The 12570-nt window shown below is 43.5% G+C and overlaps 1 protein-coding gene across 1 annotated transcript in view; it reads right to left on the bottom strand.

Annotated features, from left to right (window-relative positions):
• The window catches only part of LOC149010903 (2-oxoglutarate (2OG) and Fe(II)-dependent oxygenase superfamily protein), a 101768-nt gene extending 89513 nt beyond the window's left edge, over positions 1 to 12255 (bottom strand). The window contains exons 1-3 of the mRNA XM_089160402.1: positions 12066 to 12255; positions 11815 to 11941; positions 11634 to 11709 (exon numbers count right to left, since the gene is read on the bottom strand). Of these exons, the coding sequence (XP_089016528.1) occupies positions 11634 to 11709; positions 11815 to 11941; positions 12066 to 12131 (269 nt within the window). The 5' untranslated portion in view covers positions 12132 to 12255. The remainder of the gene's footprint in view (positions 1 to 11633; positions 11710 to 11814; positions 11942 to 12065) is intronic.
• Between the last annotated feature and the right edge of the window lie 315 nt (positions 12256 to 12570).

The raw sequence follows: 12570 nt of genomic DNA, 5'->3' as shown, positions 1-12570 counted from the left end.
TCACCTATTCCTTTTACAGGATGGGGGATAGATCGAATAGGAAAGTTACCAAAAGCTTCATTAGGCAGAGAATATCTAGTGGTTGCCATTGATTACTTTACAAAATCGGTAGAAGCAGAACCTCTTGTTTCAATCATAACCAACCAAAAAAAAAGTTCATCATTTATAGCATCATATACAAATATGGAGTTCCGAACACCATCGTGCCCAACCACGGAAAGCAGTTCGAGAACCCAGAGTTCAAAAGATTCTGCAAAATCAAGGGATCGAGCATCGGTTATCCTCGGTAGCATACCCTCAAAGCAACGAACAAGTCGAAGTAACCAATAGGACTATACTCGATAGATTAAAAAAAAGGCTTGACCAACTAAAAGGGAAGTGGGTTGATGAATGACCAAATGTCCTTTGGTCATACCCAACAACCCCAAGGACAATCACTAGGGAGTGACCATTCAAGCTTGCCTATGGGGTCGAAGCATGTGTACCAGTTGAGGTCCAAGTCGGCTCCCTTAGAGAAGAAGAATTCGACGAAGAAGCAAATATTGAAGGCATAAAAGTCAATCTAGACCTCATCGATAAAGTAAGAGATAAAGCACAATATCGTTTAGAAGAGTATCAAAGGAGAATTGCTACTTACTACAACAACAAAGTAAAGATGAGGCAGTACGTTCCCGGAGACTTAGTTCTTCGCCGAACAGCAGCATCAAATTTGGCCAACCAAAGAAAGTTAGCTCCAAATTGGGAAGGTTTGTACATAGTAGTTCAACAAGTCGCTCTTGGAGCATATCGCTTACGTGACCTAGAGACCGAGCAAGTCATTCCTCAATCATGGAATTCGAACAACCTCAAAAAGTACTATCAATAGTCTATCTTGTAATTTTAAGGATAGATTTTATCTTAATTTTGTTACATCCATTAGCAACATTACCTTTTGCTTTTCCAACCAGGAATGTTCCTTTGTAAGCAAATTATACTAATATATCATTTTCCAAAGTTTCTAAGCTCGAGGGAAGCAACAAAGTTTTTGTCAATCACAACGTCTCCCGACCACACAAAGCCTGGCAGCTCGAAAACAAATCGACATGCCATGCTTGGGGGGAGTGATCTAGATATCTCTCAGCCTTGCAGCTTGAAAACAAATTGAGCTGCCATGCTCGATGGGAAGTAATTTAGATATCTCTCAGCTTGGCAAGTTATAAAGAAATCTCCTGCCATGCTCAAGGGAAAAACTCAAAATATCTCGACCACAAGTACATGACAACTTGAAAGACAAAGATGGCTAATCTCGAGCAAGTAATAACATCTTGAAAAGAAACAACAACAGACATGGGTTGACCACAAAAAAAGTAGCATCAATAAAACCAAGTGTTAAGGATTATAAAAGCAAAAAAAAATCTAGTCCAAATAAAATTGTTCCAAGAGGTCAAAGATGACCATACAATAAAAATAAAACCGAGCAGAGTAAGTTAAAAAGTTAAGCAAGAGCATCCTCAGCAACAATTTCCTCCTCCTTGCTCGAGCTCTCCTCACCACCTTCCGAGCTTGACTGATCGTCTCCTTCACCCACTTCTGCTTCCTAGGGGCCAGCTCTCATTTTGAATATAAGAAATCATTCAGCTCTACTGGAGCACCCGCAGGGAAAGGATCTTTGCCATTCACCCATAATTGACGGGAAAGTTTCAACTCATCAAAAAGGCCTAGGTCGACGAAATATTTGAACCCAAACACATCAAGAGTAGGGTGATGAGTTAAAACATCCTTATACCCATATCTTCAACGATAATTAAATCCAGGCCCAGCAACTTTGGCCATGAAGTCACAACATTTTTTGGTTCGAACCCAATGCCTTATAACTTTATGTTGAAGTTCGTTGGAGAGATCCTCGAAAGAAGCTGGAGAGGCTAAAGCAAGTCGAGATTGGAGATCATCTACTTCAACACAAGCAGCTGCTCAATCCCTTATTATGGCCTCAAGTTGGCTAGAAGTATCTACCAACAATTTATCTTTCTCCTTCAATTTTTCCTCTAACGATCTAACAAGTTCGGTTGATGCTTTCTCTAAACCTTCCAACTCAGCCACCTTTACAAGAAGAGAAGCTTCCTTCTTTGCCAAACCTTCAGGTCGAGACTTAAGGGTCGACACCTCGACCTCTTTCTTCTTCTCCTGGAAATTGTGCATCGATAGATGATCTTGCCGAGCAGTTTCCAAACAATAACCCAAGGCTTGGGTAAGGTTGCAAAGCATTCTAAAGAAACAAAGTCATAAAAGTAAGCTCAAAACAAAAAAGAAGCAAGAAGTATTGAAACGTTCAAGAAACACATACTTGGTGGCAACATCATATCTTCTTAAGGGAGTTAAGCTCTCGATGAATTTCTGGTCAGTCGAGAGAAGGATGTTCGAAAGCCACTCCTTGGCCACTGGAGTTCCCCCTAGTTATTGCACAGCACACTGGACTCTGTTGTCAACGACCAGTTGGGAAGCAGCAATGGCATGCAAGCTTGAGAGGAGCTCGGGGGAACCGAACCACTAGCCCCAACTCGAGCAGAAGAACCTAGATGCTCTTTAGCAGAAGGACAAGCATCAGAAACAGCTTCCTCTCTTTGCTTCACAAAGGAAGTCTACTCAGTCCGGAGACGCTTCTCTTGGCCGGACGCAGGTTCGACTTCTGGCTGATTCGGGCTCATTCTCTTTAAAGCTCGGGGGGGACCAGAAGGTGCACCGGATCGATCTATAGATCCCCAAGCCTTCTCAGGTTTGGTCGTGTGTTTCTCCTCGACCTACTTTATCTTGGCAGCCCCGGCTTTGGCACAAGCAGCAGGACTTATCAACACTGTAAGAAGAAAAATGAAAGAGGTTAAACTCAGATCAAAGATAGTTGCAAATTTAGTGCGGGTGAAAGCCTCTATGGGAGAGGAAGGGATCATTGAGGGCATTCCTGGTCAACCAGTGCATTCATGCAGCAAGATTCAGATTGTTTTCTCATTAAGATTATACGAACACTTACCAAGTAAGAAACCCCATAAACTTAGAATATCTGGGTATTTTGGACAATAGTCGTTCACTACTCGAAGGTTCTTGTCCTCGGTCGGAATCTGGAGGATTTTGTCTTTAGCCCTGCTCGTCAGAGGAGAAAGAAGAGGAGGGTCATTCAACCCTTTGACAGGTCCATTACTCCAGATGGTCGGGAATGGGGGTGGGGTGTACTGGGTGGCTGAACATTAAAAAAACTTTGGACACCAACCCTTAGTATTTGAAGGGAGCATTCCATTGCCGACGAAGTTCCCGTCCCACCCTGATTGGCTGGGCAGCCTCTTGGATAAATAGAACCACCCACTTTGTTCCATCTTCTTGGCCATAAAGAAATGAAGGAACAAAGCCAAAGAGGGAAGAACTTTAACCACCTCTTGATAACAAAACCCCCAGAAACATGTCAAGTTTCGCCAGCTGTTCGAAGCTAGCATTTTGAGGACATTTCAAAATGAAACAAAATCTCAACTAAACTAGGGTGCACGGGGATTCTAAACCCACTCTTCAAGTTATCTTTATAAAGGACAAATTCCCCTGGACAGCATTTATCAACTTGTTTAGACTTGTCCGGGTCCCTAAGACCATAATCTTGAGGAATGTCGTACTTATTTCTTAAATACTCTAGTTTCTCTTCGGTCATCTCCGAAGTTCGAAATTTTGGTCTTGACATATTTGGGTCGAACTCAATATAGTGGGAAGAAGGATCTTTCGCTTGCTCAGCCTTATACTCTTCAGGCGAGAGATTGTCCACCCATCTCTTCCTTTCTTCTTTGAACTTAGCCCGAGCACTAACTACAGACTTAACTCGAGCACTACAAGGGACTACTACTTGTGGTTGGGATTCATACTCAAAATCTTCAACCTCATTTCCAGAGGATTCCCAAACAAAGACAAATGGAGTAGGTGGTTTTGACTGGTTAATGGAGGCAGGTTTGGGGTGCCTAACCTATCAAACTTGGTGGATAAAGAGTCGGTGATCTCCATTTGAACTGGTAAACGACGAGGTTTTCTTACCATAGTCTTCCTTTCAACCATAGGAAGGCTAAAGGACAAACGATAAAAATCTATTGGAGCCTAACTGTTCCTAAAATGACACAAGTAGACTAGAAAGGAAAATACACCATGCATACACAAATATAAACAAAAAAGAAAGAGAAGAATTACATTTACAGGCAAAGGAAAGCCAAGTTTCTAAACAAAAGAAAGATAAGGAAGGAAGATGAACACTCATTGTTTCGCCTTCGCAGAGGAACAAACGCCCAAGCTCTAGCTCTCCAAATGACAGTAGCAAGCACGAAATGAAGCCTGCAAGCACAAACTAGTGGAAGGGGTACAAAAGAATCAGTAAAAGGAAGAGAACAATAAGGATTCAGAGCTCTGAGAAATGGAAGTTCAGATGCCTTGCGCGAAGAAGAAGATGAAGTGAGAAATAAGAGGTAAAAAGGGGTTTTTAAACCCCAAAAGCTGACTCCAATTGAAGGGACCAAATTAAAGTCAAATCCAAAGGATCATATTGAACGACCTTATGAATTCCTTAGAGATTCCAACAAAGGATCCATATGCAATCTAATCTCACAACAGAAGCCCCTCTCTTGGAAAAATCTTATCTAAAATCAAACAGTCTCTCAGGTGCAAACTTTTGAAATTCCATCAGATTCTCATTTAAGGGATATGATCTATGACGTGAACAGAGATTAAGAGACTTCTCAAAAAACTACCATCAAGTCATGTTCCAAATCGTGGCCACGTGGCGTCTTATGAGCAAGTTTTGGAGAACGTGCGCAGCTTTTTCGCATGCGTAACGGTCACTCACAATAAATACTTCAGATGGTGTCATTTCGAAAACCGGCAAAGCAAATGTTATATCAAGGTCTTGTTCGGTATAATCTAGCTTGCAAGAAAGTTTTCAGTCCCTAACCCCAAACAACAGGGTGCTCCGACCTAAGGATTGGGGGACTTATGATATGGGCAAACCCGATCGACCATTTTGACAAGACCGACCAGGCCCAGGATGGTCCGACCATGATATGGTCCGACCACAAATGAACCAAGAAGCAACCAACGGCGCTCGCGAAATCAATTTCCTTGAAGTTAGGAGTAAGTATCCTAACCTAATTGGAAAGGATATATTACTTTTAGAGTTCAGGTTGGACTCAACTATCATCATACAAGTAAAACACTTCTTCCCTCTAATGGATAAGATTTGATCATGGAGTTTAGGTCTAATTCAACCACTGCATTACCAAGGTAACTTCAACTATAAATATCCACACTTTCGCCCAGGAGGAGGTAGGCCTTTCTCTAAGAGAATCACTCCAGCTAACTGTTTGCTAGTTGCAACTTGCTTACTTCAACTGACTTGATCGTCAAAGATGTTTCTCAACCAACCTGGTCGAGCACGTTTTTGCAGGTACACTTGATCAAGCTGTCGAGCAGGATTTTGCAACAACACAAATTATATTTGCTTTAAGGGTGCACTGCATTGCTTGGACCTCATCATCATCTTTTAATATGTCTGGTTGAATCATTGGGTGTACTTTAATTGGTAGCAGTTCGTTTGCCCTTAATAACACTTCTAACCCTGCTTAAGGATTTTGTTATTGTAGCAACATTTGCTGAGAGTCAAGATTCAAGTTCATCTAACAGCTTAGAGCTTTTCCATTATTTCAGTAAGCTCCTTTGACTTCCTGCCACCCTACATGAATTTACAACACCTTTCCAATTTCTTGGCCCTTTTCTCTCATCCTTGACTCTTAACACTGTTTGATATGTTCAAAGAAAACCAAAATCGAACTAATATGGAGAGAGGGAAAGGGAAAGCGAGAGAGTTGGGAATCCTTTACAAACGGAGCAGGAGAGCTCAGCTTACATAAGGAAGCCTACCTCATCTCTATCAGATAAATTAGGTGATTCAATAGACTGCTTCCTACTTCACCATTCTTTTTTTTTTTTTCTTTTTTTCCATAGATTCTACTTCCCCATTCAAAAATATACATAGGACACCACCTTAACCCACTTCGCAATAAGACAAGAAACTGCAGTTTCATCTGTAAAGCCAGAATGTCCCCTATTTTATCTCTATCTCTTTCCATCTTTTTATCTTATTTTTTGTCCCTCAACAATTCACACAACATCATCCAAACAAAAATTAAGATATATTAAAGTGATGTGAGCTATGGAATCATCATCTCCAGAGTTGTTAGTGCAGTGGTGGGAATAATTAATGGAATGTGTTAGCTAGAGTAGTATGTATCATTCCTTGTGTTGTATGTTTACTGCTAGGAGACATAACAGAAGCCAGACTAGAAAATCCTAGATTCATGTAATATGTTTGAAAAGAGGTCAACTGATGTAGCCACAGATGAGATGGGAGGAGAATAGCCACATCAACCATCAAAGCACCGGATCATGCAGAAGGAATGTGAGGCTAGAAGATTATGTGCAGGGAGAGTTTGTTAGAAGTCGTTATAGGTAAGGATTAAGTTGTACGAGAGGGAATATTTTGTTTCAGGGAATGTTTGAAGATGTTTTTGCGTGAGTGTGAGTGTATAAAACTATGTTATTCAGTGAAGAAAGGAATGAATGACTTTTAATCTTCTTGCCCCTCTTGTTCTTAGGAGTTTGCTACCCTCAAAGTAGCAGACCCTATCAATTTGGTGCTTTCGTTGTCATCTTCCACTTCCCATGGCTGAAGGCACTTGTCTCCGACAGCTCGATGACACTGTCAAACGTCTCACTGAGGTTTCCACCACCAACACCCAACGCTTGGACACATTTGGCACTTCCCTCGCTGAACACCACCAGCTCCTCCACAACCCAACAATCCCTCTCTGACATTATATTTCACCTTCAAGCTCCCGAGGACCGCATTGAGCAAGCCATTCGCCACCCTCTACTTCCTGATCACACCCCCACTGCTACCCCTTCCTCCTCCACTCCTCTGCCCTAATCCGCCCCTGCTCTCTTCAGTACCATTCAACCCCACACAATGCACCTGGAACTTCCCCATTTCAGTGGAAAGATCCCGCTGGCTGGTTCTTTAAGGCTGAGCAATGATTCAATTACCATGTCACCGTGATGACCACCACCTCACCATGGCCTCCTTCCACATGGATGGCCCGGTGCTTCAATGGTTCCAGTGGAAGCATCAGACTACTCAGTTCACCTCCTGGTCTGTATTTAACCAAGCCTTGCTCACTCACTTAGGACCCTCTGCCTATGACAACGCCTAAGGTGCCCTCTCTAAATTAACCCAAACCACCACCGTCCATTGACTATTAGACCCACTTCGAAACCTTTGCCAACCACACCCCCAATATTTCTACCTCTTTCCTTATTAGCTGCTTCATTGCCGGTCCTCCGCCAAGATATCCGTAGAGAGGTTCTAACATTCCACTGAACAACCACGGATGACGCCGTTGGTTTAGCATGCCTCCAAAAGGTCAAAATGCTTGATGCTCGTGGCCCGCTTTGCATTCCCCTTTACCATGCCCACCCACAACCCTTGTTGTTGCCCTGCTTCCCACCCCTGTTCACCTTCACCACTGCCCACAGCTTTCCCAATTAAGCGCCTTACCCTTAGGAAATGCAACAACAATAGGATAAAGGCCTTTACTACAATTGCAATGACAATTATGCTCCAGGCCATCACTGCAAATTGAAGCACTTACTCCTACACTGTGATGGAGATGAAATTGACGATGCACCATTTCCACCTAATATTGCACCTCTGCCTGACAAGCCACCTACTCCTTCAGAGTTCAGACACCACTACAGCCATCTCTATCCACTCTGTCACTGACCAATCCTCCCCATCCACCCTTCATGTCTCCAGCACGATTATGGGTTCCCTGCTGCGTTGACAGTGGCAGCACCCATAATTTCCTCCAAAGATGTTTTGCCCACCACCTCAATCTCCCAATTGAGTGAAGGCATTGTCACAAACGTCCCCATCCATCTTCCAAATCACACCATCATTGTTGATGCACTCGTCTTGCCCATCGTTGACGCAGATTTGGTGCCCGGCGTGCAATTGCTACATCAACTAGGCCCTATTGTCTTTGATTATGCCCTTTTGACCATGACATTTGGCCCCCCACCCATTCACGCATCACTTTGCATGGTGACACTGCCTCTAGCCTCACACCCCTCAGCTTCCACCACCTTCATCGCCTGGTGTCTACGAATGCATGTTCCACACATTTTTGCCTCCACCTAACATGTCCTCCACTGCTACATGTGAGTCCACCGACCCTGCTTTGCAAATCCTACTTGCGTCTTACGCCTCTGTTTTTTATATTCCCAATAGCCTCCCCCCTTCCCATCCCGAAGATCACAACATTCCGTTGCAACCGGGAAACTCCCCCATCAATGTCCGCCCCCACTGTCATCCCCACTTCCAGAAGGCCAAAATTGAATGCCAAATTGACGAGATGGTCCATGCTAGCATAATCCATCCTAGCAACAACCCCATTTCCTCCCCTATTTTCGGATTAAGAAAAAGGATGGGACCTGGCACTTATGCATCGACAATAGGGCCCTCAATGCTGTCATTGTTCCCAACCATTTTTCCATTCCTATAATTGACGAACTCCTTGAAAAGCTTCATGGCGCCTGCTACTTCTCAAAATCAATCGCCACATTGTCTATCACCATATACGAGTCAAGGCATCAGACATTCACAAAACTGCATTTAGAATGCATGATAGCCACTTTGAATTTTTGGCAAGGCCATTCGGCTTATCGAGCGTGCCGTCCACCTTTCAGGCAACAATAACAGCCACTTTCCGACCACTGCTCAGGCATTTCCTTCTCGTATTCTTTGACGATATTTTGGTCTACAGTGCCACATGGGACACACATATGAACCATCTCCCTCGGGTTCTAAATCTCTTATGAGCCCATGCCCTTTTTGCCAAACAATCCAAGTGCATTTTCTAGCCACCTTTATTAAATATTTGGGCCATATTGTCACGGACCACGATGTTCAAACGGACCTAGCCAAAATTCAAGCAATGCTCTAATGGCCCAGGCCCACAAACTCAAAGGACTTACACGGTTTCTTAGGCCATACAGGCTACTACCGCTGATTTCTCCAGGTATGCCCATCTTGTTGCCCTCTTCATAGACCTTCTCAAATCCGGCGCTTTTTAGTGACTGGCAGCCAAAGAGGTCTTCGATACCCTCCGTAACACCATAACCAAAGGCCCTATGCAAGTCCTTCCTAACTTTTCCATCCCCTTTATCATTGAAACCGATGCTTCCGGTTTCGGTATCGACTCCATATTCTCCAAAAATGGCCACCCCATTTCCTTTTACAGCAATAAATTCTCCCGACGAATGTAGTCGGCTTCAACCTACGCCCGAGAGATGTTTGGCATCACCGAGGCCGTCGCTCGCTGGGCAACAATACCTTTTGAGTCATCACTTTATCATCCAAACTAACCAGAAAAGTCTCTGTGACCTCACCAACCAAACCATTCAAACCCCTGAGTAACAGATGTGGCTTTCCAAACTCCTCGATTTCAATTTCCAAATCGTCTACCGTCCCGACCAAGAAAATGCCATCATTGATGCTCTATCACGGCAATCCGTCGCCACCCTGTTAGCCCACTTCAGTTTACAACCACTGTCGGTTTCCTTGACCAGCACAAATCTGAAACCGTTTCCCTTCCAGATCTCGGTCGCATCTGTGATGATCTCCTTGTCAACCCTTCCCTCCATCCAGATTGCCGTTACCGAGATGGCCTTCTCTTTTACAAAAACCTGGTTGTCCTTTCCCGAAATTCCCCACTTTGTGAGATTTTTCTCAAGGAATTCCACTCTTCCCTAGTTGGTGGCCATTAGGGTGTGCTTCGCACCTTTCATCGCATCTCTACAAATTTCTTTTGGAAAGGCCAATACACCTCTGCCTTTCATTTTGTTCAACACTGCCAAATCTGCAAATAGATTAAGACCATATCTTCATCCCTTGCTAGCCTTCTCCAACACCTACCAGAGTTTGGGGAGACATAGCCATAAATTTCATAACTTGCCTTCCCCCTTCCAATGGCAAAAGCACTATTTTGGTTGTGGTCAATCGTCTTACAAAATATGGGCATTTAGTTCCCTTAGGACCTCACTATAATAGTTACAAAGTAGCGGAATTGTTCACTCTGGAAATTATACGACTCCATGGTCTTCCCTGTACCATTACAAGTGATCAAGATCCTATATTTTTCAGCAAATCCGGGCAAGTTCTTTTCAAATTACAAAGCACTTCATTGCTAGTTAGCAGGGCTTACCACCCGCACACTAATGGTCAGCGTGAGGTTTTGAACCGCTGTCTTGAGATGTATGTGAGGGCTTTCACCTGAGCAACTACATAGCTGGACACGTTTTCTTTCCTGGGCAGAATTCTCCTATAACACTGCCTTTCACACATTGGTAGGAATGTCGTTGTTTGAAGCATTGTATGGCAAGCCAACCCTTGCAATTCCTCACTCCATTTTGAACTCCACCAACAATGAAACTGTGGACTAGACTCTTGTTAGCCACAAGGTGCAGAAGCCGCAACACGCTACTTCTGTGCCTCTACAACAACCTCTAGCTAGCCCACAACAACTTGAAAATTCAGGCTAATAGAGGCCGTAAGGATCACCATTCACCCCAGGTACTCAAGTTTACGTGAAAGTCTAGTCATACCAGCAACACTTCGTGGTCCTCTGATGTAACCAAAAGCTTAGCCATTGTATTTTGGCCCATTTAAAACTTTAGAGTGAATTAGTCCTTTGCCTACCATCTGCTATTACCTCCCTTCGCACGTATGTACCCTATTTTTCATATCTCCCTTCTCAAGGAGTACATTGGCGATCCCCCCCAATTTCCATCGTAACCCGCCACTACAAGTTGAGTCTACAAGCGTACCCCTCACCCCCTTTGGCAATTCTCAATTACGCCATTGATCCCAATGGGTTCCCTGGGCTTTGATCCAATGGGCCAAGCTTCCCCCCCTTAAGAAGGTACATAGGAGGACATTGCATACCTGGATGATACTTACCTCTCTCTAAATGTTGAGACAAGGTTCTTCCCAACGGGAAAGGTGAAGATGTGGCCACTGATGACATGGAGGAGAATAGGCACATCAAGCGTCGAAGCACCAGATCACATAGAAGGAATGTGCGGCTAGAAGATTATGGAAGGGAGAGTTCATTAGAAGTCATTATAGGTAGGGATCAAGTTGTACGGGAGGGAATATTTTGTTTCAGGGAATGCTGGAAGATGTTTTTGCAAGAGTGATAGGGTATAAAACTATGTAATTCAGTGAAGAAAGGCATGAAAGAATTTTAATCTTGTTCCCCATCTTATTCTTAGGAGGCTGCTATCCTCAAAGTAGCAGAGGATCCTATCATCGACCACCTCCAAAGTCCCATCTACCATTGTCCAGGCATGTAACCAACAATAACAAGTCCTCTGCACTATCCAGGTACCAAATTGCGATTCTGGTGTCTGTCTGGAGGCCCTAATAGTCTAGGGCTGTTATTCAGGGTTCTGTAGCTAGGAATGAATCAAAAGCAAGAAAAGGAAAATACTAATAGCACAATAAGATGAGGGGGAAAAAACCCAACCTGATCAAACCAGTGAACTCAATACAGAGCTGGTATTCGCAACCAAAGAATTCCTCGGCCTTCTCTTTCAGAGACTCTGGAATAGATTGAATGATGCGCACATCAATTAAGAAGGCTAATTAACTTAAACAAACCCAGGGAAATAACGAAAAGAATGTAAAAGAGAACACTGGTTACGTACCTCTGATAGAAATGAAAGGGAGGATAAGGTGGGCAGAGTTAGTGGCGATGAGATGAGAAAGGGTGGTGGAGAATACATTTGGTCTGTAGCCGACAGTGCAACAGCTCTTGTGTATAAACTCCAGCTCCTGCTAGAAGACGGAGATGAAAGTGAAAAGTCGAATAAAGATTTCATTTGAGTACTATACATTTAATGAAGAAAAACAACGGAAATGAATTACTAACAATAACAAGAAGAACTAGGGAACTAACCCTGCAGAGTTCGAAAGAGAGAAAATTGTGCAGAATAAGGCGAGGATGTTCAGCGTCGGCGGCCATCCTCTGCTCCGAGACACAAACAAAGCGCTCTGCGTCGACTGACGACGACGACGCGGACCTTTTGCCTATTGATAAACCGAGAACTACAATAAACGAAAAAGAAGGGGCACCCTTTGGTGTCGCAGCTGGAAGAGCAACCAGGCCGGGGTTCGACCGGGATCTCCGTACAGTTTTCCTTTTCTGAGTCCCGATTCAAGTTGAGCTGGACCTGGGGATCTTAAAAAGCTGCTATTCCTTCACACTTGTAATTACGGGTGTAAACTGCTCGTATTCGGATATCCGATATAGTAATACCATATTCACATCCTATTATACTCAGATAGATTAAGGGCCTATTTGGTTACATGAGTCTGGAGATTTCAAATACCTAGAGATTTCAAATCTATAGATTTCAAATCTTTGGAGTTATAATTTATAAAATTAGATGTTTGGTTGTGGA

Source organism: Hakea prostrata, chromosome 7 (assembly GCF_041222555.1).
Source record: "Hakea prostrata isolate BN-2017 chromosome 7, UWA_Hpros_2, whole genome shotgun sequence".
NCBI classification, from domain to species: Eukaryota; Viridiplantae; Streptophyta; class Magnoliopsida; order Proteales; family Proteaceae; genus Hakea; species Hakea prostrata.
This window is presented reverse-complemented; position numbering and strand designations above follow the sequence as displayed.